The sequence below is a fragment of the Rattus norvegicus genome, chromosome 9 (assembly GCF_036323735.1).
Source record: "Rattus norvegicus strain BN/NHsdMcwi chromosome 9, GRCr8, whole genome shotgun sequence".
Lineage (NCBI taxonomy): Eukaryota > Metazoa > Chordata > Mammalia > Rodentia > Muridae > Rattus > Rattus norvegicus.
This window is the reverse complement of record NC_086027.1, coordinates 83,699,796-83,725,594: the sequence shown is the minus strand read 5'-3', so window position 1 is coordinate 83,725,594 and position 25,799 is coordinate 83,699,796. Positions and strand designations below refer to the sequence as shown.

At 44.2% G+C, this 25,799-nt stretch overlaps 2 protein-coding genes across 4 annotated transcripts in view; both read right to left on the bottom strand.

Annotated features, from left to right (window-relative positions):
• Positions 1–13,193, bottom strand: part of Cyp27a1 (cytochrome P450, family 27, subfamily a, polypeptide 1) — a 30,821-nt gene extending 17,628 nt beyond the window's left edge. For 2 of the 3 annotated variants that reach the window (XM_039083360.2, XM_063266976.1), the window contains exon 1: positions 11,518–13,193. Coding sequence is in view for 2 of the 3 variants with exons in the window: in XM_063266976.1 (XP_063123046.1) it covers positions 11,518–11,829 (312 nt within the window). In the remaining variant the exon portion in view is untranslated. The remainder of the gene's footprint in view (positions 1–11,517) is intronic. The other variant, NM_178847.3, reaches the window with a different exon arrangement.
• A 5,510-nt stretch (positions 13,194–18,703) lies between these two features.
• Ttll4 (tubulin tyrosine ligase like 4) overlaps positions 18,704–25,799 on the bottom strand; it is a 36,104-nt gene continuing 29,008 nt past the window's right edge. Inside the window, 1 exon segment of the mRNA NM_001427082.1 lies at positions 18,704–25,719. Within this exon segment, the coding sequence (NP_001414011.1) occupies positions 25,470–25,719 (250 nt within the window). The 3' untranslated portion in view covers positions 18,704–25,469.

Below are 25,799 nucleotides of genomic sequence, written 5' to 3'. Positions count from 1 at the left end.
GCTGCACTGTGGTACGAGAGCAACAACTCTGTTTTTGAGGATGCTGGGAGCGAGCCAGCCCTGGTAGGTCAAGAGCCAGGGAAGAGACCATGATCCTTCTTTCAGTTCCTGTCCATACCTGTATCTACTCAGGGGGCTGCTACCCCCAATTTCCAACTTGACAAATGGCCAGTGACGAATCTGAACTCTAGAACTCATAGAAACTTCCCAACAGCCAGACTTCAGAAGGACTCAGCCTCCACGAGAGATGATAGAGCAAGATCGATTTTCTGATTTGGTCTCTTTGATCTCACCCCACTATTGGCCTCTTTGATATTTTTGTCACAGCTTGTTTGTTGTTCGAGGCATGTAGCCCTGGCTGCCCTGGAACTAGTTTGTAGACCAGGCTGGCAGGACGCTTACAGAGATCTGCCTGCCTGTAACTCCTGGGTGCTGGGATTAAAGGTGGGCATCATCTTACTTGGCCTTGTCGCACACAGGTCTTTTGGAGGTTGGCAACCAGGTAAGGGCCAGCTGAGTAAGGATTGGCAACAGTTCTAGTTATTCTCCAAAAAAAAAGTGCTGGACAAAACCTGTTCCCTAAGCAGGCCCAACCAAGCTTTACATGACCATGCTGTATACAATGTAGTCAGATGTTATTTAAGGCAAACAGCAGATTTGTTACAAGCCCCTATTAGTAAAATGAATTATCCGAGGAGAATGACCTGTTTCTAGAATTTTTTAAGCATTCTGATTTAAACGTCATGGGAAAATTACTAGAGAATGACCTCCCAACCTGTCAGCTTTGTAAATACCTATGCCAACAACACCTTGAACCTCAGACTCTGGATTTGTGTGAACCTCCTGGAACAGGACAGAATCAGAGGCCTGGCTGCAGCTACCATGAGGCAACTTTTTGATTGGTGTTATTTCATTGGATTCTGAGGTGGCCTGAGACTTTCTGCCCTATTCATCTTAGAAAGAAGATGTTGTTTTTAGCAAAACTCTCAAACATTCGATTTTACGAAGGAGCTAGATGTTGGGGTGAAAGGCCGCCAGCTCAGTAAGCAGAGAAAGCAGTCAGCTGACCTTCCTCCTCAGCCGATGTCCCAAAAGGGAACTCTCCTTCTCTACATCTCAAAACCCCCTCAAACTGAAAGTCCCTCCCTTCTATTTCCTGTGCATCTCTCTATCCTTTCTCCCAACTTCCTGTCACTTGCTATCTGTTTTTTTTTCCTTATGTTCACTTCCTGTCAACTGGTTGCTCGCTCCAACTCTTGACCTATGGTTGAGTTTATTTAATCCTGTTTACAATAAACAAAAAGCTCTTGGATTAAAGTGTGCTAGGGCTGAGCCAACCCACAACTAGAAATTGGTTTTTCCAGAAAATAACACAATCTCGGAGTTCACAGTGTGATCAAATATCCTGCAACAAGCCGGTGCAAAGCCAGGCGGTGGTGCGTACGCCTGTAAGCCCAGCACTCAAGAGGCAGAGGCAGGATCTCTGAGTTTAAGTCCTGCCTGGTCTACAGAATAAGTTCCAAGACAGCTAGGGGTACCCAGCGAAACCTGTCTCAAAAAAAAAAAAAAAAGAAAGAAAGAAAGAAAGAAAGAAAGAGAAAAAGAAGGAGGAGGAGGAAAGCAAGTAAAGAATAAAAAATCCTGGAAAGGGCTTTTTAGACTGGAGATTCTCCTGCAACACACACTGAGTTCATAGTTGCCTGGTATTGGGGTGTTGGGGCAGGCGGGCAAGAATCTTGAAGAATAAGCATCTTGGACTTATCCTTTTTTACACTAAATAACAAACTATCTAAACCTAAAAGAGCTCTTTGTGTTTTTAATTATTTAATTTTTACTGTTTTATTTGTTTATCTATTATTTTATTATTTTATTCTTTTTTACACTAAGTAACTATCTAAACCTAAAATTATCTCTTTGTGTTTGGGGGCTTTTTAAATTTTTATATTTTTATTTATATGAGTACACTGTAGCTTCAGACACACCAGAAGAGGACATGAGATCCTATTACATGCAGATGGTTGTGAGCCACCATGTGGTTGCTGGGAATTGAACTCTGGACCTCTGGAAGAGCAGTCAGTGCTCTTAACTGCTGAGCCATCTCTCCAGCCCCTCTTTGTGCTTTTACCCACTAAATCTGTCGAGCCTTGGTTGACTCATATGTATGAATTTAACACACACATACACACACACACACACACACGCACGCACGCACGCACGCACGCACGCACGCACGCACGCCTGTCCTTGTCAGTTAAAGGGGATTGTTCGAGAAATTAACCCCAGAGAAGCACAGTAGCTAGCCTATATATTGAGAGGGAAAAGCTGAAGGCAGGTCTGGGAGGTTGGTAGCTAAATTGTAAGTATGCCTAGAAGGCATAAATCTGACTTCCAGTGAAGAAACAAGGCATGCCTGCTACATAGAATCCTCTTTCTCTGGGGGATGATAACTACATGAGTCAATAAGCCTACTTAAAAAAATTAAGTGTTAAGTGACTGAGGGCCATAGTATGTGATTATCCCAGTGAACTTGTTCATGGGCTAAGGGTGCAGCTCAGTGGTAGGGCGTGGACTTCACATGTGTGCGGCTCTGCAGCCTGATGTCCAGCACTACACAGGAGGGCGGGGGTGGAGGGAAGGACAGAGAGAAGAAAAGATCTTTTGGGGTTGGGGATTTAGCTCAATGGTAGGGCGCTTGCCTAGCAAGTGCAAGGCCCTCAGTTCGGTCCCCAGCTCCGAAAAAAAAAAAGAAAAGATCTTTCGACTCCAAAAAAGAAAAACTGTACAGTTGCATTTTTACCTCTTCTAGTCAGGTCCTATTTGGTTTGATGATGAGCTTAGCAAAGCAGAAAACATTCAAACCAGCCAACAGCCCTGACAACCAAAGTAAACTCACAAAGGCCAAGTTCTATTTTGCCAAGTCAACTAGCCAGGCCTTTGAGAGTTGACAGTTGGATAAACAAGAGTGACCTAACCTCAGGCACAAGTTGCTCCTTTGCCTAATGCTCATTCTGGACCCCAGGCAGGGGAGTGCAGATGGAACAGCCTGCCTCAGTGCTGTCAGAGTGCCACCACGGGAAGGTAACACCAACCCCTCACACAAGCAGAATCCACATCTCCAAGTAACCAGAGGTGCTAAATAATTCACAGCATTCCAGCTTCTCCTTACTCTGAACCGAGGCTTGGATGAGCTCCTGCCACACCAAACCAAGCCAGTGGCACTGTGGTAAGTGGCATTGTGTGTAGGGACATCTTGGAGATGGTCCTGTTGAAAAGTGAGTGAAATAACATGCAAACCAAGCACCACTATAATTCTAACAGTCAGAGGCTGAGGCAGGGATCACTGGAGCTCGGGAGCCCAGCAGCAGCCTCAGCAACACGAGGAGAGAGGGCTGGAGATGGGAGTGTATGCTGGTAATCTCAGCACTTCAGCCATAAGCAAGCAGGAGGATTTTGAGTTCAAAGCCAGCCTTGGTTACAGTGAGAGTCTGAGGACAGACCAATCAGGGTACAAATACCCTGTGTGTGAAAAACAAAACAAAACAGAAATCAACAGAAACGGTTATATATTCACTACAATTGTTACATAGAATCCATCTTTTGCGTTTTCATTTTATTTCTTTTTTTTTCTTTTCTTTTCTTTTCTTTCTTTTTTTTTTTTTTTTTTGGTTCTTTTTTTCGGAGCTGGGGACCGAACCCAGGGCCTTGCGCTTCCTAGGTAAGCGCTCTACCACTGAGCTAAATCCCCAGCCCCTTCATTTTATTTCTTTATCATGACTAGTTTTCAGGGCTGGGGATGGTAGGAGAGCCTAGGGCAGGCTAGGCAGTCCCTACAAATAGTCATTTTTGTGCAAGTGTGCGGCGATTACTCCAATATCTTTTTTAAAATGTCTGGTTTTTTTTTTTAAATGCAAGAAGACAGAACTGTCATAGATTTCAAAGATTCATACCAGAGAGCCTGACAGGAAAAAAAATGGCCCACTCATTTTGCAACCCGGAGAAACAGTGGAATATAAGCGGTGAGAGCAGAGGAGGGTCTGGGGGTGACTTGTCTATAACTCGCTCTCTGGGTGTGAGCATTGCTTATGACCACACTTAACTCCCAGGGCACCACAGCCTCACGGCCTGATAGAAAGCTTAGCAGAACAAAGTGGGCTTTGTCGACAGGGATCAAGGACAAGGAGCAGAGCACTCACAGATGCTCAACCCTGAGACAGGCAGATCCCAGTGCCCGGAACTTGGAGGACAGAAATGGACAGACATTCATTTTTACAATGGGTTTTTCAGCCATATTAACAGTGAGGAGAAACCCAATCCACAAAATGACAAACGTGTAGATGTGACTTGGGGGGCCACAAGGGAGGACCTCAAGCCAGGGACTTTAGAACAAGAGATATTAACTAAATGGCATCTTACCATGCTTAAGATCAATATTTTTGGGAGGTAAAAATTTAATAGAAGGGTTGGAACGGTAGATTAGCAGTTAAGAGCACTGACTGCTCTTCCAGAGGAACTGGGTTCAATTCCTAGTTCCCCAGCAACCCGGCAATCGGTAATTCCAGTACCAGGGGAGCAAATGCCAACTCCTGGTCCCCCTAGACAATGTAGGCACATGCTACACTGATATACATTCAGGAAAACACACGTACACATAAAAAAATAGTAAAACCTCAAAAAGGTTTTAACTTAATAGAAACTTACATGTAAATTTGCAGCTGGAGATATATTTCAGTGGCGAAGGGCACTTACTATATTTTAGGAAGACTGGGGTTCAGCACCCACACTGAGAGACACACCCACATACATACCTATAAAATAATTTAAGTAAATATTTTAAAGAAAATTATATGTAAATTTATCATGTGTTCACATTGTATTTTCCTCCCAGGATGCTCAATATTATTTTTAATAGGAAGAAAAATGCAGGCTTAGGGTTATAGCTCAGAACTACAAAAGACAAAGATGCTTCCAATTTTATTTTGTGTGTATGTGGTATATGTAAATGCGTGTAATGACGTGTGTGTGTGTGTGTGTGTGTGTGTGTGTGTGTGTGTGTGTGTGTGCAGGCATGCATGTGGGTATATCTTCCTGCTTGTGTGTGTTCATCCACAGAGGCCAGAGGAAGATATTTGGTACCCTGCTCTCTTACTCTCTACCTCATTTCTCCAGGACAGGTTTTTCTCACAAACCCTGAGTTTCCCATTTCAGCTAGGCTGGTTGGCCACTGAGCTCCAAGCCAGTTCTGGAGGAAAAGACTAAAGTTCCTCTGCTCACCTTCTTTCTTCTTTTTCTCTTTTTTTACACAAGTGTTTGGGATTAGAATTCAGATCCCACACTTGTTCAATAAGCACTCTTACCCACTGAGCCATCTTCCCAGCCCTGGAGTGTTTTTTTCTTATTTCTTTTTTGCAGAGCTGTGGCTAGAACCCAGGGCTCTGAGTATGCTGACATCTTCAGCTTCTCAGGAGAGTGTTACACAGCACTGCTTGCCTTATTCCACCAGGGTCTCTCGTTTTCTGATGTCCGGTATGTAACTGGCATAGTGCTTGTCTGGCTGCCCCTAATACCTATCCGGCTTCCCTCTTTGTGTGATAACCACCTTGTTTGGGTAGGAGGGACTCTAAGCCTGGCTTTAGGGGTGAGGCTGCATGGAAAAAGACAACCTCTGCCTGGCCTGCATGATAGGCCCAGGGAGGGGCAACTAACTTACACCAAGGCTTTCAACCAACTTCTGCAATATAGCAGAGCCAAGATACTGGAAGGAAAACCAAATGGCGAGTTCTGTGACCCCATCAATCTTGCTGTGGACAAGTTTTATTCTCCCAAAGGTTAATGAACTAGAAGCATGGGTCTCAAATTCATGGTGTTAAAAAAATTACAGTAAGGGCTGGGTTGCTAGCTACGGCTAAAACACTTTCTGTGTAAGTGCCCACATCTCATGTAAATACTGAGCAGTTTTGGGGGCCCACATATAATACCAACCTTGGAGGATGGAGATGGGGGTTCCTAGAACAAGCTGGCTAGAGACACTGGCCTCAGAAGCTTTGCTTTAACACAAAATGTATGCAGACAGAAACTTCTACTGGTATGGAGTAGTGTTTGTAAAGGCTACGCTGACAACGCCAAGGCGCAAAGGAGGTGAGTAGGGTCATCTTTTTCTAAGGCAGCAAAGAATTTAGTTGAATTGCATTCATGTCCAGGGTCTATAGAAGGCTGAATTTAAGGGAGATAGCTTAGGGCATTTGAAAGAAACTGTTAAGCAATATACAAACCACACTCAGTAAGATTTGGGATCAATGTGATGACCTAAAGGTAGAATTTATCATTAAGAGAACAGAGCTGTTGGATATAATGCTATACCTAATCCTCCTGCCATACAAGAGGCAGAGGCAGCAAACATGGTCTACCTAGTGAGACTCTGTCTCAACCCCACACATACACAAAAGAAGATGAGTGTAAAGGGACTGGGGTGTCTCTCATCGGTACAGTGCTTGCCTGGCCCGCAGAAGGTCCAGGTTTCATTCCCCCAGCACTTCTTAAAGGGTGTGTACTTGCAAGACAGCGGAAAATGTGGAAATGGAAATTATATGTAAGGAGCGAATGGAAATATGACAAGAGGCAGCTGAAGTGCCACTTACTGAGACTAGCACTCAAGGACAGAGGCACTATGCCAGGTGTTGGTGGCACACAACTGTAGTCCCAGCACTTGAAAGGCAGAGGCAGATGGATCTCTGTAAATTCAAGGCCAGTTTGGTCTACAGATCTAGTTCTAGGACATCCAAGGCTATTCAAAGAAACCTGGCGAACACCATGGAGGAGGAGCTGCAGTAGGCAAGTAAGCTTCTAGAGATGGCCCACCGTCTTGTTTATCTGCAATGGGTGCACTCTGGTGAGGTACAGCCCCAGGAACTTTGTCCCAGGTTTGCATCTTGCTACTGATGTGCTTTCTTATGTTTGTCATTGCCATAATCATTGATTTGGCTTGGTGTAAGTGGACATCAGAGACCCTCACTATCTATAGCCTGGTGTGATTACTTCGTAGGTAATAGCCCACCCTACTTGGAAAATTTCCTGCAGATCAGCATAAAGATGAATTTCCATGAATTAATGCTGTTTAGATGAGTTAATAACTTTATAGAAGTCCTGATTAGATTCTAATACTTTTATAAAGAAAGTTTAAGGAGATGGTTTTAGTTATTTGCCATAAAAATGTAAGTTGGAATCAGGACTAGAATGTCCTCTCCTCATAGATTAATAGGTAGGTAAAGGCTGCATAATAAGGAATACAATGAGCTTTCATAAAATTCAGTAAGAAAAAGAAGCTTGGGACAAATTTATTATCAAGGAAAACATACTTTGTAGGTCAGGTCCAAGGATGAGGCCATAGGTGTGCACTATGATGAAGCAAGGCCACGTGAAACTGTTGCTTTGAACTTATAATGAGCTTATAGAATGAAACACTGCTTTGATCTTACTACTGACATCCTTCTGTAACACCCCTTTTGTGTAACATTTTATCTACAAGTAACTTTTTCTTACATAGAGAACATTTGCCTAAAAGGCTATAAAAAGCTAAAAGCGATAACAAAGGTTGCCTACTCTCCTCAGATCCAGATGTTCTGGAGTAGAATGGTTGCAGGGTAGACCTAGAGGCTGCTGTCCAGAGACACCTATGCCTGGGCTCTTCTTTCCCAGTCACTGCTTAAATGGACTCCTGTATAGCTGGTGTCGTTGGTGCATGAAGGTAAATTAAAAGCCCTAGCAGAGTGTAGCTTATGTTCGATGCACACAGAACCCAGTGGCTTTGGTACCACAGTGATTCAGAGCGTTAGAGGGAAGGAGGAGAGGGGAGAGGAGGGGGGAAGGAGGGGGAGGAAAATGAGGAGGAGGAGGGGGAGGAGGAAGGATCCTTTAACTACCTGGCCCAGCTGGTTAGGACACTTGCTTCGAAGCCTCATGGCCTATGTTGGATCCCTGGCCCTCACATGATAGGAAAAAGCCATTGGTTGTTCTCTAAACATGTGTCATGTTATGCTCATGCATTTGTGTACACACGTACAGACACATACACACCCACACACTAAATGTACAAAAAAAAAAAATCTCGTAACTTAAAATAGAAAAAGAAGCGTAGGTAGACAGACAGGAGTTTGCCAAAGGGGTCGAACCACCAGTCATCATTTAAAGGCCTAAGGGAGCCATAACTGAGAACCCAGACAAGCAGGGTAACATCTACTAGAGAAGCACAGCAGGCAAGGAGATTGGGGGGGGGGGGAGGAGCATCTCTAACCCAGGATGCAGGGCTTGGGGCTTTAAAACACATCCACAGTGTGGGTTTCAGTTTTACAGGGCTCTGTGACCTCTCTCTTCTGGCCCATTTCCCCCCATTGTGTGCTGGATACAGATGAGCTTTTCACTTTGCAGGCTAACAGCAGGAGGGAGTCAGCTTGAGTGCTAGATTACTCTAGACTTTTGACTTGGTGCTCAAACAAGACTTTTGGGACTATTGGCACAATTGAATGCATTTCTCCTTATAAGAAGAACATGAGGGGCTGGGGATTTAGCTCAGTGGTAGAGCGCTTACCTAGGAAGCGCAAGGCCCTGGGTTCTGTCCCCAGCTCCGAAAAAAAGAACCAAAAAAAAAAAAAAAAGAAGAACATGAAACTGGGGTGTCGGGTGGAATACCATAGCACAGGATGTGGTCTGTCTTCCTCAAAGGTGTGTGTGTTGAAAGTTTGATCCACAATGTAACAGTATGGAAAGGCTCTGGGACCTCTAAGAGGTGGGACCTAAAAAAGTTTGGGTTTAGGTTTATAATCATCCTGGGCTCCCAAGAGTAGATTAATTCCCACAAAAACAGGATGTTATTAAAAAACAAAACAAGGGGCTGGAGAGATGGCTCAGTGGTTAAGAGCACCGATTGCTCTTCCTGAGGTCCTGAGTTCAAATTCCAGCAACCACATGGTGGCTCACAACCATCTGTAATGAGATCTGATGCCCTCTTCTGGTGTGTCTGAAGGCAGCTACAGTGTACTCATATACAATAAAATAAAATCTTAAAAAAAACAAAAAAACAAAACAAAAAACAAGCCTAGCCCAGCTTGCTGGCACATGCCTTTAATCCAGCACTTGGAGGTAGAAGTAGGTGGATCTTGATCTCTGAGTTCAAGGTCAGCCAGCCTGGTTTACAGAGTGAGTTCCAGGACAGCCAGGGTACACAGAGAACCCTGACTCAGAAAAAAAAAAAAAAAAAAAAAAGCCTGTCTCTTCCCATACCCTCTTACCATGTGACCTCTCTCTTGCACATCATAGGCAAGCGCATGCCATGTGATGCCACTCACTAGGATACATACAGTAACAAGACTTTTTCACCTGAAGCTAGATAGCTAGCTAATGTAGCCACCCATTTTGATTTTCAATTTGCTAAATCATGAACATAATATGAACCTTTTCTTTCCAATGTAGTCACTCCTCAGCACTGTTGCAGTGAAACCAAACAGCCCCAGATTCGGAGCAGATCACAACCAAAGGAGACTGAACTATAGGAGTTTGCCACCTGAGCACTTAAGACTGTTTAAACGACAAGCCAGGGCTGACAATACAAAGCAAGTTATGGAAACACACAGACTTCGTCCACAGTGCTGTTGCCAAGTTTGATGGATGTGCCACCCTCTGCTAAGTCACAGCAGCCCCAAGCACAGGAAGTGACGGTTAATGGACGGCTCATGGACGGCTCATGGGCGTCTCAGACTCATACCAACAAGATGTCGAGAGTCCTAAAACTGCTACCCTCAGTACCCATTTAAAAGACAATTTGCAGGGCTGGAGGGGCGGGACAGCACTTAAGTTTTCTTCTACTCCACACAGGACCTGAGTAGGGCTCCCAGGACCCATGAACTACCTGTAACTCCAGCTCTAACAGATCCTCTCTGGCCTCTTCATACAGACATGAACACTCAAACACAGACACAGAAATAAAATAAATCCTTTTTTTAAAAAAATCTATCTCTGGGGCATGATGGCACAAATACACAGTCCCAGCACTTAGGAGGCTGAGGCAGGAGGAAAGGGTTAAAGTCAACCTAGACTATGTAGGGAAACTCTATCTTAACAAAACAAAAACAAGCAGACAAAACCCTATATATTCATGGTTTTGTTTCCCAAGTCTCCTTATAAAACCATCTAGAATTACATCTTGAGCAAATACCCCTGAGAAACCTTCAGTCCCTAGCCCCTGGGCATTCCCCAGGCCTCTCAATTTCTGGAGACTGAAATCAAACTAGAGGACTTTTTAGTTTTGTTAGAGGACTTTGTCTCTTGGCCTAGAGATATCAGGTCTACAGGGAATGGTTTATTCTCTCTCTCTCTCTCTCTCTCTCTCTCTCTCTCTCTCTCTCTCACACACACAATTTATAGAGATTCTAATGCCTCTCCCTCCTCCTGATATCTGGGAGTCTCTTGCTATCTGGGATTCAAAGTGTGTTGCACCATGCCAGGCTTCCTGCTTGCTTGCTATGATTTGTATTATTTTTTTTTCTTTTCTTTTTTTCGGAGCTGGGGACGGAACCCAGGGCCTTGATTTGTATTATTTTTAATTACGCATATGTGTGTCCGCAGGTACGTGCTCATGAGTGTGCATGGTCCTGGAAGGGCAGAGACTTCAGACTGCCCTGGATGGTTGCAAACTGACTGACCAGGGTACTTGCTGACTGACTCAGGTCCTCTGGAACAGAGAGACACCCACTCCTAACCACGGAGCCCTCTCTCCTGTCCCAGGGGATGATTTTTTTTTTTTTTAAACCATCTCTCAGTACTTCCTGAGCCTGACAGGGACAGCAGCAGTGGCAGCTCTCCTGGCTGCTGGTTTTGTCCAGAGACTTCATTTTCTCCTCTGTGCCCCTCATCCTCAAGCCCCTCTCAGCCTGGCAGGGTAGAGGTGCAATTACATCAGAAATTCCTTTTACTGCTCCCTAACATGTTTTCTTTCACTTCCCGAGAAGCAATCTTTTTCCTCCTGTGGACAAATGTGTCCCAAAGATTGCAAAGAATCTCCCAAATTTAACTCCTCTGGAAGAAGCAGGAGAGGAGCGGCATCTCTGAAGTAGCAGGGCTCCCCACCATCGGGCAGTTTATACATTAACATGAGCCATTCTCTCCCAACACAACCTCTTCCTCTCCCAACTTGTGTCCACCACATTGCTGGTGGTCTCTTGATCGGTGACACCCATCGCTTGTTGTAGCTCAAAGGATTCTCTCTACACCCTGCACAACCTTCCAGTTTGTGGTTGGAGCCCAGACAGTGGCGAGCTACATTCTATTTACTATTTATCCCACTTCTCTCCTATGTCCAGCTTCTTTTTTTTTTTTTTTTTTTTTTTTGGAGCTGGGGACCGAACCCAGGGTTTTGCGCTTGCTAGGCAAGCGCTCTACCACTGAGCTAAATCCCCAACCCCTATGTCCAGCTTCTTTTTCTGTCCCAGTGCCCAGCCCTGGGTGGCGATGCCGCTGCCGGGTAGTTACCTGGAGCTCGTGCAAGTGCAGCACATAGCCTCGTAGAAATAGCTGGAATAAAAAGCGTAGCGTTCCGGGTCCCGGAAGCTCCGCCAGACTCCGCAGGCGCGGTCGGTCTTGACCTGTTCCTGGACCCTCCGTGCTCTCGTGATCCCGGAGGGCTGCAGGGATCGCGGCCTTGGCTCTGGCCCCTTGTGGGCAGAGGCCATGGCCCATCACACGAGTGTCCAGAAGCGCCCATCTCAGTCTCATGCGGCTCAACACAGCCATAGATCGTGTCTGAGAAGCCAAGAGTTTAGAGCCAGAGACTACGCGCCCCATCCAGGCAAGGAGGCAGAACTCCAGCTTTGCGCGACCTGGCGACTTTAAAGGCAGAGGTGATCCCGGGGCGGGCCGATAGAGGACAAGCGAGATCCTTTCATAACCCCTTCCAATCAGGATGTGTCGAACACACAAATGCAACCTTCTCCAGCTGCAAGACCCCTACTAAGAAGGCAGGCAGAGGTGGACAAGGTGGCCTAGGGAAAAGTTCGGAGCTCTCTGGCGGTAGCAGCCTCCTCCTCCACGGATTCTCAAGAACTTCGCTGGCTTCCAATTGTGAGGGGGAGCACAGCAGTCAACTTCCAAGTCCCTCAGGCCCCACCCAGCTAGGCTCGCCTTTGCTTGACCTGCAGAGCGCCATCTCTGGTGTCCCTCACTTTCCAGATGGCCGGGGAACCCGCTGTTGTTCCCCGGAGGCTGAGGCTGATTGTGGAACTGGAGAGCCAGAGCAGTTCAAGCAGCCAAGGTCATGTGAGGCCCAGGAGAAGGAAAACAAAACAAGTTGCGGTATTAGGGATTTTTTTTTCTTTAAGTGTCATCATCGCTTTTGAGAACAGATTTAGGGATTTGATTTTGTTTTCGTTTCCCTGGGTTTTGATTTCGTTTTCGTTTTCCCGTTTTGTTATGTTTTGTTTTGTTTAACACATAGTCTCATCATGTAGGCCAGGCTGGGCTCAATTCTCCACCTTCCTGCCCCAACCTCCAGAGTGCAGGGATTAAAGATTTGTATGAGCCAATTATGGTGGCATAAGCCTTTAATTCCAGTATTTGTGAGGCAGAAGCAAGTGAACTCTGTGAGTTCCAGGCTAGTCTGATCTACATAGCAAGTCCCAGGTCAGCTAGAGTTAGTCAAACTCTATCTCAAAAAAAAAAAAAAAAGGGGGGGGGGGGTTGGGGATTTAGCTCAGTGGTAGAGCGCTTGCCTAGCAAGGGCAAGGCCCTGGGTTCGGTCCCCAGCTCCGAAAAAAAAGAAAAAAAAAAAAAAAAAACAAAACAAAACAAAAAACAAAAAACCTAACTGCAACAACAAAATTTTAAAAGGAGGAAGGGCTAAAGAGACGGCTGCTCTTCCAGAAGGGTGGCTCACAGCCTTCAAAACCCCTCTGCCTGCACGAGGCATGCAAGTGGTACAGACAATATGCAGGAAACACACCTATACACAAACCATAAATTCTTAAATTTTTGTTTAAAAAAAAGGGGGGGGCTGAGGATTTAGCTCAGTGGTAGAGCGCTTGCCTAGCAAGCGCAAGGCCCTGGGTTCTGTCCCCAGCTCCGAAAAATAGAAAAAAGAAAAAAAAATTGCCCACCACATGGTCTGGCTTCAAGATTATTTCAATAAAGCAAAAAGAATAAAATGGGACAAAAAATTTGCTGCAAGAAAAAAAAAGTGTCGTTTCCTGAACTCTTTGTTTTATGTGTATGAGAAGTATAGCTTTCTTTTAGTTGTTGTTGGGTCATTGGTTGGTTTGAAGCTGGGTTTCTCTGTGTAGCCTCAACTGTCCTGAAACTGCTCTGTAGACCAGACTGGCCTAGAACTCAAGAGACCTGGCTGCTTCTGTCTCCAAATGCTGGGATTAAAAGTGTGCACCACCGTACCTGGCCAGAAGTGTAGTTTTCAAAACGTTAAAAACAATACAGGGCTATAGATGCGGCTCAGTAGCTAAGAGCACTTGCTGCTGCTGTAGAGGACCTGGGTTCGATTCCCAGCACCAGTGTGGTGGTTCACAGCCATTCATAACTCCAGGGATCAGCTGACCTTTCCAATTTCCACGGGAACCTAACACATACATTGTTCATGTACATACATACAAGGAAGAACATCACATACAATAAAATGAATAAATCTGATTTTATTTTTTTAATGAAAATCAAGACTCATGCAAGTGCAAATTAAACACAGGGATTGGGGATAGAGTTCAGTGGAGGAGAACTTCCCTAGTATGATGAAGTCCTATGCCTAATCCCTGGCATCCTCAGCTACACAGCAAATTCTGAGGCCATCAGACATTACATGAGACCCTGTCCCAAAGGGAATAAGGAATAAACACAGGCTCGGTGATGATTTAACCAGGGAATGTAGGAACCAGAAAGAGGGTAAAGCAGGTTCTAATAACACGAGGAGGTTTTTGGTTTTTTTTTTTTTTTTTTTTTTGGAAGCCACCCAGGAGGAGGAAACAGGCATACTGATGTCAATAACTGGATGGACCGACAGCGAATGTGGCTAGGTGTGGAGTTCTTATTTATGCTAAGGTTCATCTTTTTAACCCAATGCAGAGGGTTAGCCTCCTAGGAAATGTAAGCACAACTAGACAATAAAAGAAGCTCATTACCTGCAGCAAGTGGGAAAACCTTGGGCACAGTCCTCAAAGCAGTACTCGCCCCAAAGAAACAAGGGCTCTTTATTGGCACAAATTATGCATCTTTATAAAGGAAAAGTTCATTGCATGTAGCAGTGGGCACACCCATTCACTTCCCTCACTCTCTTACCTGCTCTTTCCTGCCTGTCTCCCTTTCCCCAAAGAGTCCCTTCTACTTCTATGTATTAAACACACACTGGTACACACACGCGCGCGCACACACACACACAGACACACACACACTCGAATGCACACATATACTCTTTGTGTGTCTATGCCCATTCATAAGTGGACATATAGAGGCAACTGCATTAGTTTCTTTTCTACTGCTGTGATGAGATACCATAACCAAGGCCATTGATAAAATCGTATAATTGTGCTTATAGTTCCAGGGTATTAGAGTCCATGATGATGAAGACAGGGTAGCAGGCAGCTGGAGCAGTAGCTAAGAGATTGCATTCTGATCCACAAGCAGGGGGCAAACAGCTCCCAGCACACTGGGAACTAGATGAGCATTTACTTATTTATTTATCTACTTATTTAGTTAGTTAGTTAGTTAGTTTTTAAAAAATACATTTACTGGCCATTTTTAGGTTTTGGAAGTTTGTATATTCTAGATATCAATTTTCTACATATGAGAAGTTTTCCATTTTGCAGGATGTCTTTTCATTCTTTTTCCTTTGCTGTTCAAAAGCTTTTTAATTTTGCGATTCTACGTGTCAATCTTGTTATTATTTCTTGGACTATTGGAGTCCTTTTCAGAAAGTTCTTACTTTGTTATGCCTTAATGATACACACCTTTAATCTCAGCACTAGGGAGGTAGAAGCAAGCAGATTTCTGAGTTCCAGGCCAGCCTGGTCTACAAAGCAAGTTCTAGGACAGCCAGGTCTACATAGACAAAAAAACCCTGTTGAAAGGAAGGAAAAGGAAGGAAGGAAGGAAGGAAGGAAGGAAGGAAGGAAGGAAGGAAGGAAGGAAGGAAGGGAGGGAGGGAGGGAGGGAGGGAGGGAGGAAGGAAAGAAGAAAGAAAAGGAAGGGAAAAAGGAAAAAAAATCCTTGTCTCTGTCATTTCTGAAGAAAAATATTTAACTTATGTGTATGGGCATGTAGCTGCTTGTATGTATGTATACATACCTACAATGTGCACTACACCTGTACAGCTCTCAGAGGCCAGAAGAGGGTATCAAGTGCCCTGGAATTTGGATTTACAGACTGTAGCAAGCTACCACATAGATGCTGGGAACTGCCCTTAGGTCCTCTGCAAGAGCAGCAAGCTGTGCAAAGTGCCGAGTCATCTCTCCAGCCCTGTGTCCATTTCTGTATAGAAGGCAACAGGGATCTTGCTCCATTCTTCTACTTACAGTTGTCCCGTTATCTGGACTGTTTGGTGAAGAGTCTTGTCTTTTCTCCAAACATCTCTTTGGTATCTTTCTGAACATCTTGTCTATGCAGTCACATGATTTTATTTCTGGGTTCTCTAATCTATTACGGTGATTTACATGGTTTTGGGTTGTTTTCATTGGAATTTGTAGATCACTTTAGGTACTAGTCATCTTTACGATGTTAATTCTACCAGACTTTAAGAATGGGAGTTCTTTCCATCCTCTAGTGTCTTCAACCTTTCTGCATTTTAAAGTTTTCATTGTAGAGATCTTCCTTTGAAGAGACTGTTCTCCAATGTGTATTTTGGCATCTTTAAAAGGGGTGTGTGTGCACGTGCTATAAGTGCATGGTTGTATCTGGGTCTTCCATTCAGTTCCATTGATCTCCATGTAGGTGCATGGGTTGTCTGGGTCTCCTATTCAATTCCATTGATCTCCATGTTTATTTCTGTGCCTGTTATCAGACTATTTTTGTTAGTTTACTCAAGCTGGACCCAAGACACATAGCTTCTGTGACTTTTCTGTACTTTTCTTTCCTACCTCAGCTCTACAACCCAAATGATTCTTCTAGTCTTAGGAGCAGTGGTTCTCAATCTTCCTAACACTGAGACCCTTTAATACAGTTCCTCGAACTGTGATGACCTCCAACCATAAAATTATTTTTGTTGCTGCTTCATAACTGTAATTTTGCTACTGTTATGAATCCTAATATAAATATCTGATATGCAGGATATCTGATATGTGACCCACAGGTTGACAACCACTGATTTAGATAGAGCAAGGGAAACAGGTTGTCAATCTAATAGTTTGTAGGGCTCATTGAAAGAATCTGCACGAGCCCAGGACTCTACGGACCAAGTTCTGAGCACAAAGGAGGGGCAGAGGGCAGGGAATGAGAGACAAAGACAGGAAATAGAGGACAAGGGAGAAGGGGAAGGGAATGAGGGTGATGGGGAAGGAGTATTTGTTCTGGAAAGGGACAAAGGAGTGTGTCTGGATAGAGAGGAGACAGACATGGCCTATAGGAGAATGGTTTATAAAGGTAAAGAGGGAAACCCTGCGTAAGGATGGGGTGTTTAATTTTGATTTGGTATGTTGACTAGGTAAGCGAAAGGGGGGTTTGATTGTTGGACTTTGATAGTTGGATCTTGGTAGTCAACATCAGGCCTGGAAGTGGCCAAATAAGAGAAAATCTTGGCGCCTAGCTTTAGGAATGTAATCTAACAGGTTTTGTAGCAAGGCAGAGGAATGGAGGGAAGGGCAAGGCCTGCCAGAGCCGTGTATGACATGCTTTGCTCGAGTTGGCCAGAGTCCCTTCATTTATTCTGCTCTAAATATCTCATTCTGCCATATGATCCACTTAAATGCAACATAACTCAAACACAAGGTCAATGCAGATGACATTTATTGGAATGAAGCCGCTACTCATCAATTAGGGCCTCAGAACAGACTCGGGAGCTAACTGCAGCAAGGAGCCAGAATATCACAGAATATGAAAGCTGGCGATTCAAACATGTGTGCCAAGTTATTGTTACAATTCTGCACCAATCAGGATAGGAGTTGGCTCCTGGGCCTGGGAACATGAACTTGTTTAACTCTGCCAGCGAGAAGAAATTGTTTGAGATAGCTGGACTCAGACAACTGACTCCTAATGGCAGAAGTTTCTCAGCTATTGGTAAGTCCCCAACTCCCCTAGGGCCTGGGACCTTAAACTTTGTTCCCCTTATATTTAGAGCACGCTTCTTCTGCTTGTTCCCAACAGTTCTATGTCTGATCCTCAATTTTTACAAAACCAAGTTAACTATTTTTGTTAACAGCCATGTTAAGGACCCACACGTCTAAAGAGAATGCCATAAAATGTCCCAACCACTCACTGCACCCTCCATGGCTGGGCCTGCAGGGGCAGACCAGGGGTGGGGAATGACAACTGGGTTGTAAAACAAGATTAAAGATAATTAAAAAAGAGAGTACAGATTACCCTTGACGAGAAGATCCTAGGACAATGACATGCCTTAAATTTGTGGCACAGGATTGAACAACAGGCATGATGGACTGATGGCACCTGAGCTTTGAAGTGTCATTTTGTCAATGACTTCTGGATTTTTATGAGGCTATCCTTTTAAGAGATGTGTATAATACAGTCTGGACTCATGACTGGTAAACCAAGAAGTTTCCTATGGTTGAGAACTGTGTAGATAATAAGTCTTTCAAGACAAACTTAAAATCATATAGTTTTTGTATGTAGAAATTGACTTGCTAAAGGTGCCTTTTTGTGTAACAATAAAAATAACTGTCAATGTTAAAAAAGAAACAAAGGAAGGAAGGAAGGAAGGAAGGAAGGAAGGAAGGAAGGAAGGAAGGAAAGAAGGACACTGGGAATATGTTCTAAGCACTTAGGGATAAGGTTTCCTATCTTCTAGCTTGGAGGGTTTCGTTTTGTTTTTGAGGCAGGATTCCACTGAATAACACTAGTTGACCTAAAACTCTCTATGTAGACCAGGCTGGCCTTGAACTTACTGTGATTTTCCTGCCTCTACCTCTGCTGGGATGATAGGCATATGCCATAATGCCCAGCTAAGCGACCTATTTTGAAAACAGAAGAATTTACTAAAACAAAAGATACTGTATGGGGAGCTGAGGAAGCTCTGAATGTGTGTATTGTTAATATGGGCACAGCCATGTTAAGGACCCAATGTCTCAGTCAGACACTCCAGAACAACAAAACCTTCTAGTCTAGTGTGAATGTTGACAGTGTGTGCAAATACAAGTGTTTAGACATGATTGACCAGTGTGTGTAAAACCCAGCAACTTCAGTGTCCTTCTCCCGGGTGTTTATAGCCTAACACTATTCTCTGGTTGTTCCCCCACTCTATGCTGTACATTATAAACAAGCTGAGTTTCACCATCATGGTGTAGTCTGTGTGCTCTATCAGAGCCCACGTGAACCCAGTCTTTCTGCATCACTGCGTGTGTTTCCTCACTTGCCAGAGTCAGGTTGAAGGGTCAAGCCCTGGTGGATGCAGAGACACTGGAGAAAGCATGGGTTTCACTAAAATGCTGACAACATTTCATTAAGAAGAGACAAAAACAAGTCAGCCACTCTCGCATGACTGGAAGGATACATAGAAAGTTGGTAATGGTGATAAATCACACACTTTATTTTCCTTATACTTCCTGGTATGTTTAAATAAACTATTTTAGAATAAGAAAAAAATTCTAAAATCAAAGTACATGGAGCATGAAGTCTTTGCCAGTTTCACTTGTGATAAGATTAATGTTTGAAATACATAAAGAACTAAATGTTTGTTTTTTAATCAAACACCAATATCCCCAATGAGCTAATCAATAAATGGGCAAATAGACTGAACAGACTGTTTCCAAAAAGAATCACAAACAGTTGCATTACTACTTAACTAAAAATATTGATAGCCAATAAATACATCTTAAAAACTGTCCAGTATCATACGATCATAAAGGCTGGACGTGAAGTTTCAGCATGTTGGCACCAGCAGGATAGGGCTGCATCCATGACACAGAAGGCAGTATGCCGCTTTCTCCTAGCAGCTCACTAGAATCCAGGCATTATGGAGAGGCTATGCTTTGAAGAAGAAAAATGATTGCACAGAAACTAAAGCTATTTGATGAAGCCTTTGAGGTGTCAGCAGGAACGTGGAGGAGGAAAACAAGCTGTACAGAAGAACTGAGCGTGCACTTCATTCATCACCTGCTCACATACAGACACTCATCGGCCACTCTGGGTGCGATGAACCTGGAGGTTGTTACCAAGTTATCTCCATTTTGCTGTGAGAACATGGCTGAAAGCGGAGCGCTCTCTGCGATCTTTGTTGTAATCCGAAGCTGTAATCGTAGTGTTCCTTGTATGGAAGTTGTTGGATATGCTGTCCAAGCATTGCTGAATGGGGCAAAGTATGATCTCAGCCATTCGCGATGCTGAACACTGTGTGGACACACTGCTGGAGCTGCTGCAGGCGTACCGAGGACAGCCTGCTGACTGAGTTGCTGAGAAGCGTACCAGCATTTTCACAAGGACATGCTGTTTAGTAGCTGTGCTGTTGAAGACAGAGCAGTGTGCTTTTGATGCACAAAGTAAATCAAAAGTCATTGATCGTACTTATCTTCTCTACAGGGATTATTTGATAAGCAGAATTCTTGTACAGGCTTTCCTTTTATACCAGAAGGATCTATAAAGACCAGGATAGTTTCACGACTTAAGCCACAGAGGGTTTTGAGGCATGGTAATATGGAAGAAATCACAAATTCCCTGCAAGCTATTCAACTGGTAATGGATACCCTTGGAATTCCTTATTGCTAAAAGGAAATATTTTCAGTGTGGGACCCCCCCCCCCAATATGCCAATAATGGATATCTGGAGCAGTTTTTACTCTCAGTGTAAACTGTTTCGACATGACTGCGTAAAAATAAAAATTACATATTAGAAGTTAAAAAACTCCAGTATCCTTAACCATTAGGGAAACACAAAACTGTTGAAATTGCATTTCTCCCAGTCAGACTGGCTATTAGTAAGAAAACAAATGCTATTGAAAATGTTGGGGAAAAGAACATTCACACAGATGGTAGGATGTAACTAGTGCAAACACTGTGGAAATGAAGTATGAGGTTTCCTCAGAAAGTGAAAACCAGAACTACCAAATGGCCCAATGGAATATATCTGGAGGACTCTGAACACACAGCACAGAGACCCTTACATCTCTGTGACTCACAGCACAGACAAGCACCACAGCCAGATACTGTCCATCAGCTGATAGATAATACACCACACGTACACATTAATATTTATTCATCTATAAGAATGCAGCTGTGTCATCTGCAGGACAATGGATCGAATAGGAGACCATAATGTTAAGCAAAATAAGGCAAGCTCAGAATGATAAACACCAAAGCTGGTGTGCTGGCACACACCTGTTAACTCCAGTACTCAGAAGGCTAAGTGAAGAGGATTGCTGTAAACTCAAGGCCAGCCTGTGCTGGGAAACCAAACCAAACCCAGTGTTAAGGCTCAGTGGTTAAGAGCATGTCCAGCTGTAGCAGGGAAGCCAAGTGTGGTTCCCAGCACCCATATCATGACTCAGGACTGCCTGTAACTCTAGCTCCAAAGGGGTCTGACCTCTCTGGCTTCTGAGGACATCTGCCCACACAAATTAAAAATAAATGTTTTTTTAAAATGCCTTCCCTCACACACTTCTCACACTAGTGTATCCTTTATTCAAAGAGCACACACATCCACACAGTGACTGTCAGTGAAGAGGAAAGGGACATGGGAGATAAACATGATGAAAATGTCACGGCAAAGCCAATCATTTTCTACCACTAACACATACTGGTAACAAAAATGAAGTGTCACCTTGTTTTACAAAGTGAACATTGGAGTCATGCTAAGTCAGATAAGCCAGATGCAAAAGATCACAATTCTACTTATGTATAACATCCAGAATCTGTGAACCTACAGAAACTGAAAGGTCGGTGATTACAAAGGGCAGGGAAAGGGGAGGGAAGGAGGAGCATTCGCTTAGGGGTACTTTGCTTTGATGTTTAGAAAAATACTCTAGAACCAGGGGAAGTGAACGTTGTAGAATATAAACTTAATGAATACCACTGAAATGTACTTAAGATGCTAATTTAACACATCAGTTTCTCCTCAGTTATAAAACGAGGCCTACAATTGCACAGGTCTCATGTGCACAGTTCAGTGTTTTTTTGTTTGTTTTTTTTCCCCTTTTTTTTCGGAGCTGGGGACCGAACCCAAGGCCTTGCGCTTGCTAGGCAAGTGCTCTACCACTGAGCTAAATCCCCAACCCCACAGTTCAGTGTTTTAATGCTTGTGTTAACCCCAAAACCAACAGCCAAGGTATAGGGTTGCTATCACCCCACAAGGTTCCTCCTTGGCAACCATCCAGATGTCAGTTAGCCACACAGTAAGTATGTCCTCCTATACCTGGCTTCTCTCAATGTTTTGGGTAGATGTGCTCTTTACAAGTAACTGACCAATGTCTTATGCTCACACAAGTCACATGTGCAAACTGCAATGGCTTTGTCCACTCCAATTGGTCACAGCGCCTTTCAATCTTAACTGTACTCCATTACTTCATTCATGGCTTTAATTTCTGCATCAACAAAGTAGTAATGGCTGTGTGTGTGTGTGTGTGTGTGTGTGTGTGTGTGTTTGTCTGATTTGGGCCAGGAGTAGGCTCAGCAGTACACTTGCCTAATACTGTTTGAGACCCTGGGTTAGATGCCAGCACTGAAAATAAAAAAAAATTAAAGAAAATCAGCTTTATTTATAAAATTTATGTATAATACTCATTTCAACAGGACAATTTTGAGGTCTGCCAACTATATACAGTTGTTACCACAGCCACAATTAAGACAAAGAATATTCCCATGTGCCTCTTTACAGTCAATCCCTCCATCTCTACTCCCCCAGGAGTCCCTGCCTTCTATGAGAAGGTTTCCTCTTCTAAACTGGAACCTGCATATTCGCTTCCTTCTGGCTTCTCTCACTCCAGTTGTGGCATCGGTTTTTCCTTTCTGATGTTTAGGCAGAATCTACTAGTTTGTTCTTTCCCTGATTACTGGCAACATGGGCTGTTCTACGTTTTAGTGTTAAGTTTTACTTGTGCCTCTCTGGCAGCAGACAAGGTTCTAAACTCTTAAGCTAATTATCTCGATCAAATCTCTAGCTCTGATCTTCCACAGCTAGCAATCTTAGCACAGTTCTCCAGCCTCTGTGGGGGATTGGTTCTAGGACTTCTCAGATCCCAAAGCACACAGATTTTTCAATCCCTTAGGTAAAATGGAGTTGCATTTGCTGCTGAAGTTTAACCTGCACACATCTTCCTGTGGACTTAAAAACTACCATACCCCATACAATGTAAACATTATGTAAATAGCTGTACAGTTTAGGAGCTCACACAAGCCTGGTCCTATCTAACACAGCTACCACAGGCCTTCACTCATTTGCAGAGCTGTCACAGCTCCGTCACAGAACCGCTAAGAGCACTGCGACCCCTGGTGCTGCTCCCAATACTCTGAGGAAATGGTTTGGGGGAATCATTTGATATTTTAGAATTTATTTGAAATCTACACTGTGAGGCACTTTTAAAGATGTTTTACACACAATTTAATCCCTATAACTACATCTAAGACATGATATCCCTGGCTAATAAACTGAAACTTAGAGAGATGCATTTCTAATGTTGACTTCTGTGGTAATCCCTGGTATTCCAAATCTCAGTCCATTTTGATGACTAAAGCACAGATAGGTCTTAGAATGTCACATGGCTACTGATCCTGCTATGATCGTTCACTCACATAGGAAATTCTATGTCTGCTTGCTGCTTCCACTGAACTGAAGCTGATAGAGGGAAGTCAAATGAGCACACACTGGTTCCCAGGGACTACAGATGAATGTTCAAGGCTAAGCCCTGCTGGAGAGGCTTGGATCAAAATTCCCAATGACAAGATGCAGCTTGCTCAAAACCATTGTTTCCACGCCCAAAGCAAACTAGACATTTGTTAGAGCAGCAATCAGTGGGGTCCTTTGGCACTAACAAGAAGTCAACAGGGGAATCTCTCTAGCAGCCTATCTCATCTTATCCCAGATAACACATACAGTAGGAGACGAAATCACTGTGTGAATTAGCCCCCATCACTGGCCCACAGAAGCCACCAAGAATGTTCTTTGGTTTTGGTAATGAGATGTCACTTTCAGGAAAAGAGCTGCCACCCTCAAATGGGCCTCAAGTGACACAATCCCCTGCTATGTCCACATAGCAGTCCTTACAGTCTGTCATCTGTGCTGTTTTTGTCCTAGACACCCTTGTTCTTCTTTGCCAATCTAGGCTCTTGGGACAACCAAATTATTGACTCACACATGTCCTAGGACGCTGTAAAAATGAAGCCAGACAAGAGACCACACTGGAGTGAAATTTGAGGGATTAATGAAAACTGTGCTTCGGCAAGCTCTAGGTGAAGGTTGACAGTGAGGTACCTAGACACTGTTCTGGCCACTTCTGAGGTCTCCGTAGCTGTTCCCCTTCTTTAAAGGGACGGTTTTATCAGCCCACCTCTGCCTTCCCAGAGTGGCAGGAGTAAGGGCATGAGCTACCACACCCAGTTTCAAGGGGGGTTTTACATTGCTTGCACAGAACAATGTTTAGATAATAAACCAGCAAATTGGAAACTCCAATCCCCAGTACTTTGGCTTAGCTTACTAAACAACACTGCAGGGTAGGTCTCATATTCCTATTATAAAGGAAAAGACTACTTCATTCCTTGTCTCAGGAGCCTTTTCTTCCCTTCCTCCAAAGGCTGGGTAACGTATCAACTTGGGAAAACAACTGATGCACCGATAAATGTGTTTTTTCTCTGCAGCTGCAGAGTTGGAAACTGACTATGATGGGAGACTCTTGGAGGGTAGGCTAAGGAATTAAGAGTCACTTTCAAGGATTAAATCAGCTAAAAGAGGCCTCTTTGTCACATGTGCACTGAAATACTGTAACCAGGACGAGAGGGTGTTAGCTGCTCATGTCAGAACAGATTTTCTAGGATGGCTTAGGTTCCCACTGCGGTCTGGCTTTGAAGTCTTTATTATTGAGCAGGAAGTACTGGCTCGGACTTTGCTATCCGGAGTTCTTCACAAATGTCAACAGAGCATAGGACTGACTGCCTTGTTCACCTACTCTGTGGCCCTGAACCCAGTTAGGTCTCTCTTATACTATCCAGGGCTCCATGCCAACTGGCCAAGGACTTCAGGAGTCATGTGGAAAGAAGACTTCCTCTTTCTAAAACTCAGAAGCATGAGGGCAAGGCCAGCAAAGACAGCCAGCTTGGTGAACAAAGAGCAAATCTAGATACAGAGCCAATTGGCTTTTTGTATGCCCCTCTGCTGGGAACACTAGACACAACTATAGGTCCCATGGAGGTGAGCACTGCAGAACGCTAGGCTAAGGAAGACCATGGTTCTAGCGAAACCTCTTCCATTCCAAACTGTCCCATCTTGGCCTTCTTGAGCTCCACACTTCCCCACACTGAGGAGAACAGTAGTGCTTCAGGGGCCAGTGTCCTTGGAGATCTGTATGCACATTTCACTCAGTGTTTATTCAATGCTCAGTGTGGACTGAGTCTACGAGGGAGGTAGATGCAGTTGAGTATTAACTGTCAGAGATGAGAAGCCTGTCCTATAAGAGTAACTGTGCTGAAATCTACCTACCAAGGCACCAAACCCCTCAAAGCAAAAGAGACTACAAGATTTCCCCACATTGAGGAAAACACAGCTCATTCCACCTTCCTCTACATAGCAGCAACTAAAATTATGGTATGGAGGTCTCCCCAAGACCAGGAGGCCAGGAAATGGGTATAGTCTATCATAGTTTCTCTTGCTAATCTGAAGAAGTCTGAAGGTTTCTAAAACTGTCTCTTCAAGACAAAGGTAAGTAGGGGACAGAAGGAAATCAGGACCTTCAAGGAATTCCTCTCAGTTACAGAACAAGAGACTTCTGTGTTTAGCACGTTTTCTCCTCTTGAGCTACAACTCAAGCCCTGTACCAGGGCCTCAAATAAATCACACATGGCTCTCAGTGTAGAAACCAAACCCTGCTTTATAAGGCTGCTTGGCTGTCACTGGCTTCTCTACTGAGATATGAGGTGCCAGCCCAACCAGGCAGTAAGGTGACAGAGGGTGAACCTTCCTCACCTTCTCCCCATCACCACCACCCCTCCAGCCCTCCAGATGCCCATATCTACAATAGAACCACTTCAAAAATACTCTGATGAGGGGCAAAGTGGAGGCGGGAGTAGAGGCTCAGGCTGGTCAGCAGGCTGGTTCCCTTGAGGTAGCTGAGTGCTCCTGTGTAGGACCAGTCATGGGCTCACAGCAGTCAGGAGGGAGTCAGCAATTGACTGGGAAGCAGAAGAAGCAGAGAGTCTGGAGCCCTGCCCAGAGTACTTGAGGACAGGTAACCCCTGGGTAGAGCGCTTGGACTGTTTGCTGGTGTTCTCATTGTTCTTTGAGGACAAAGTCTTCCTGGATATGGGGGACAGGCCAGCTTGACTCTTCTTGGGCTTAGATGTGGGCCCATCTTCGGAGTTTCCCTCGGAGCAACTTTTCTTTCTGAAGGGGAAAACACAGCTGAGGCTAAGACTAGCACAGCATGGGAGGATATTGTGGTTGTAGCTTCTGGAGAGTTCCTC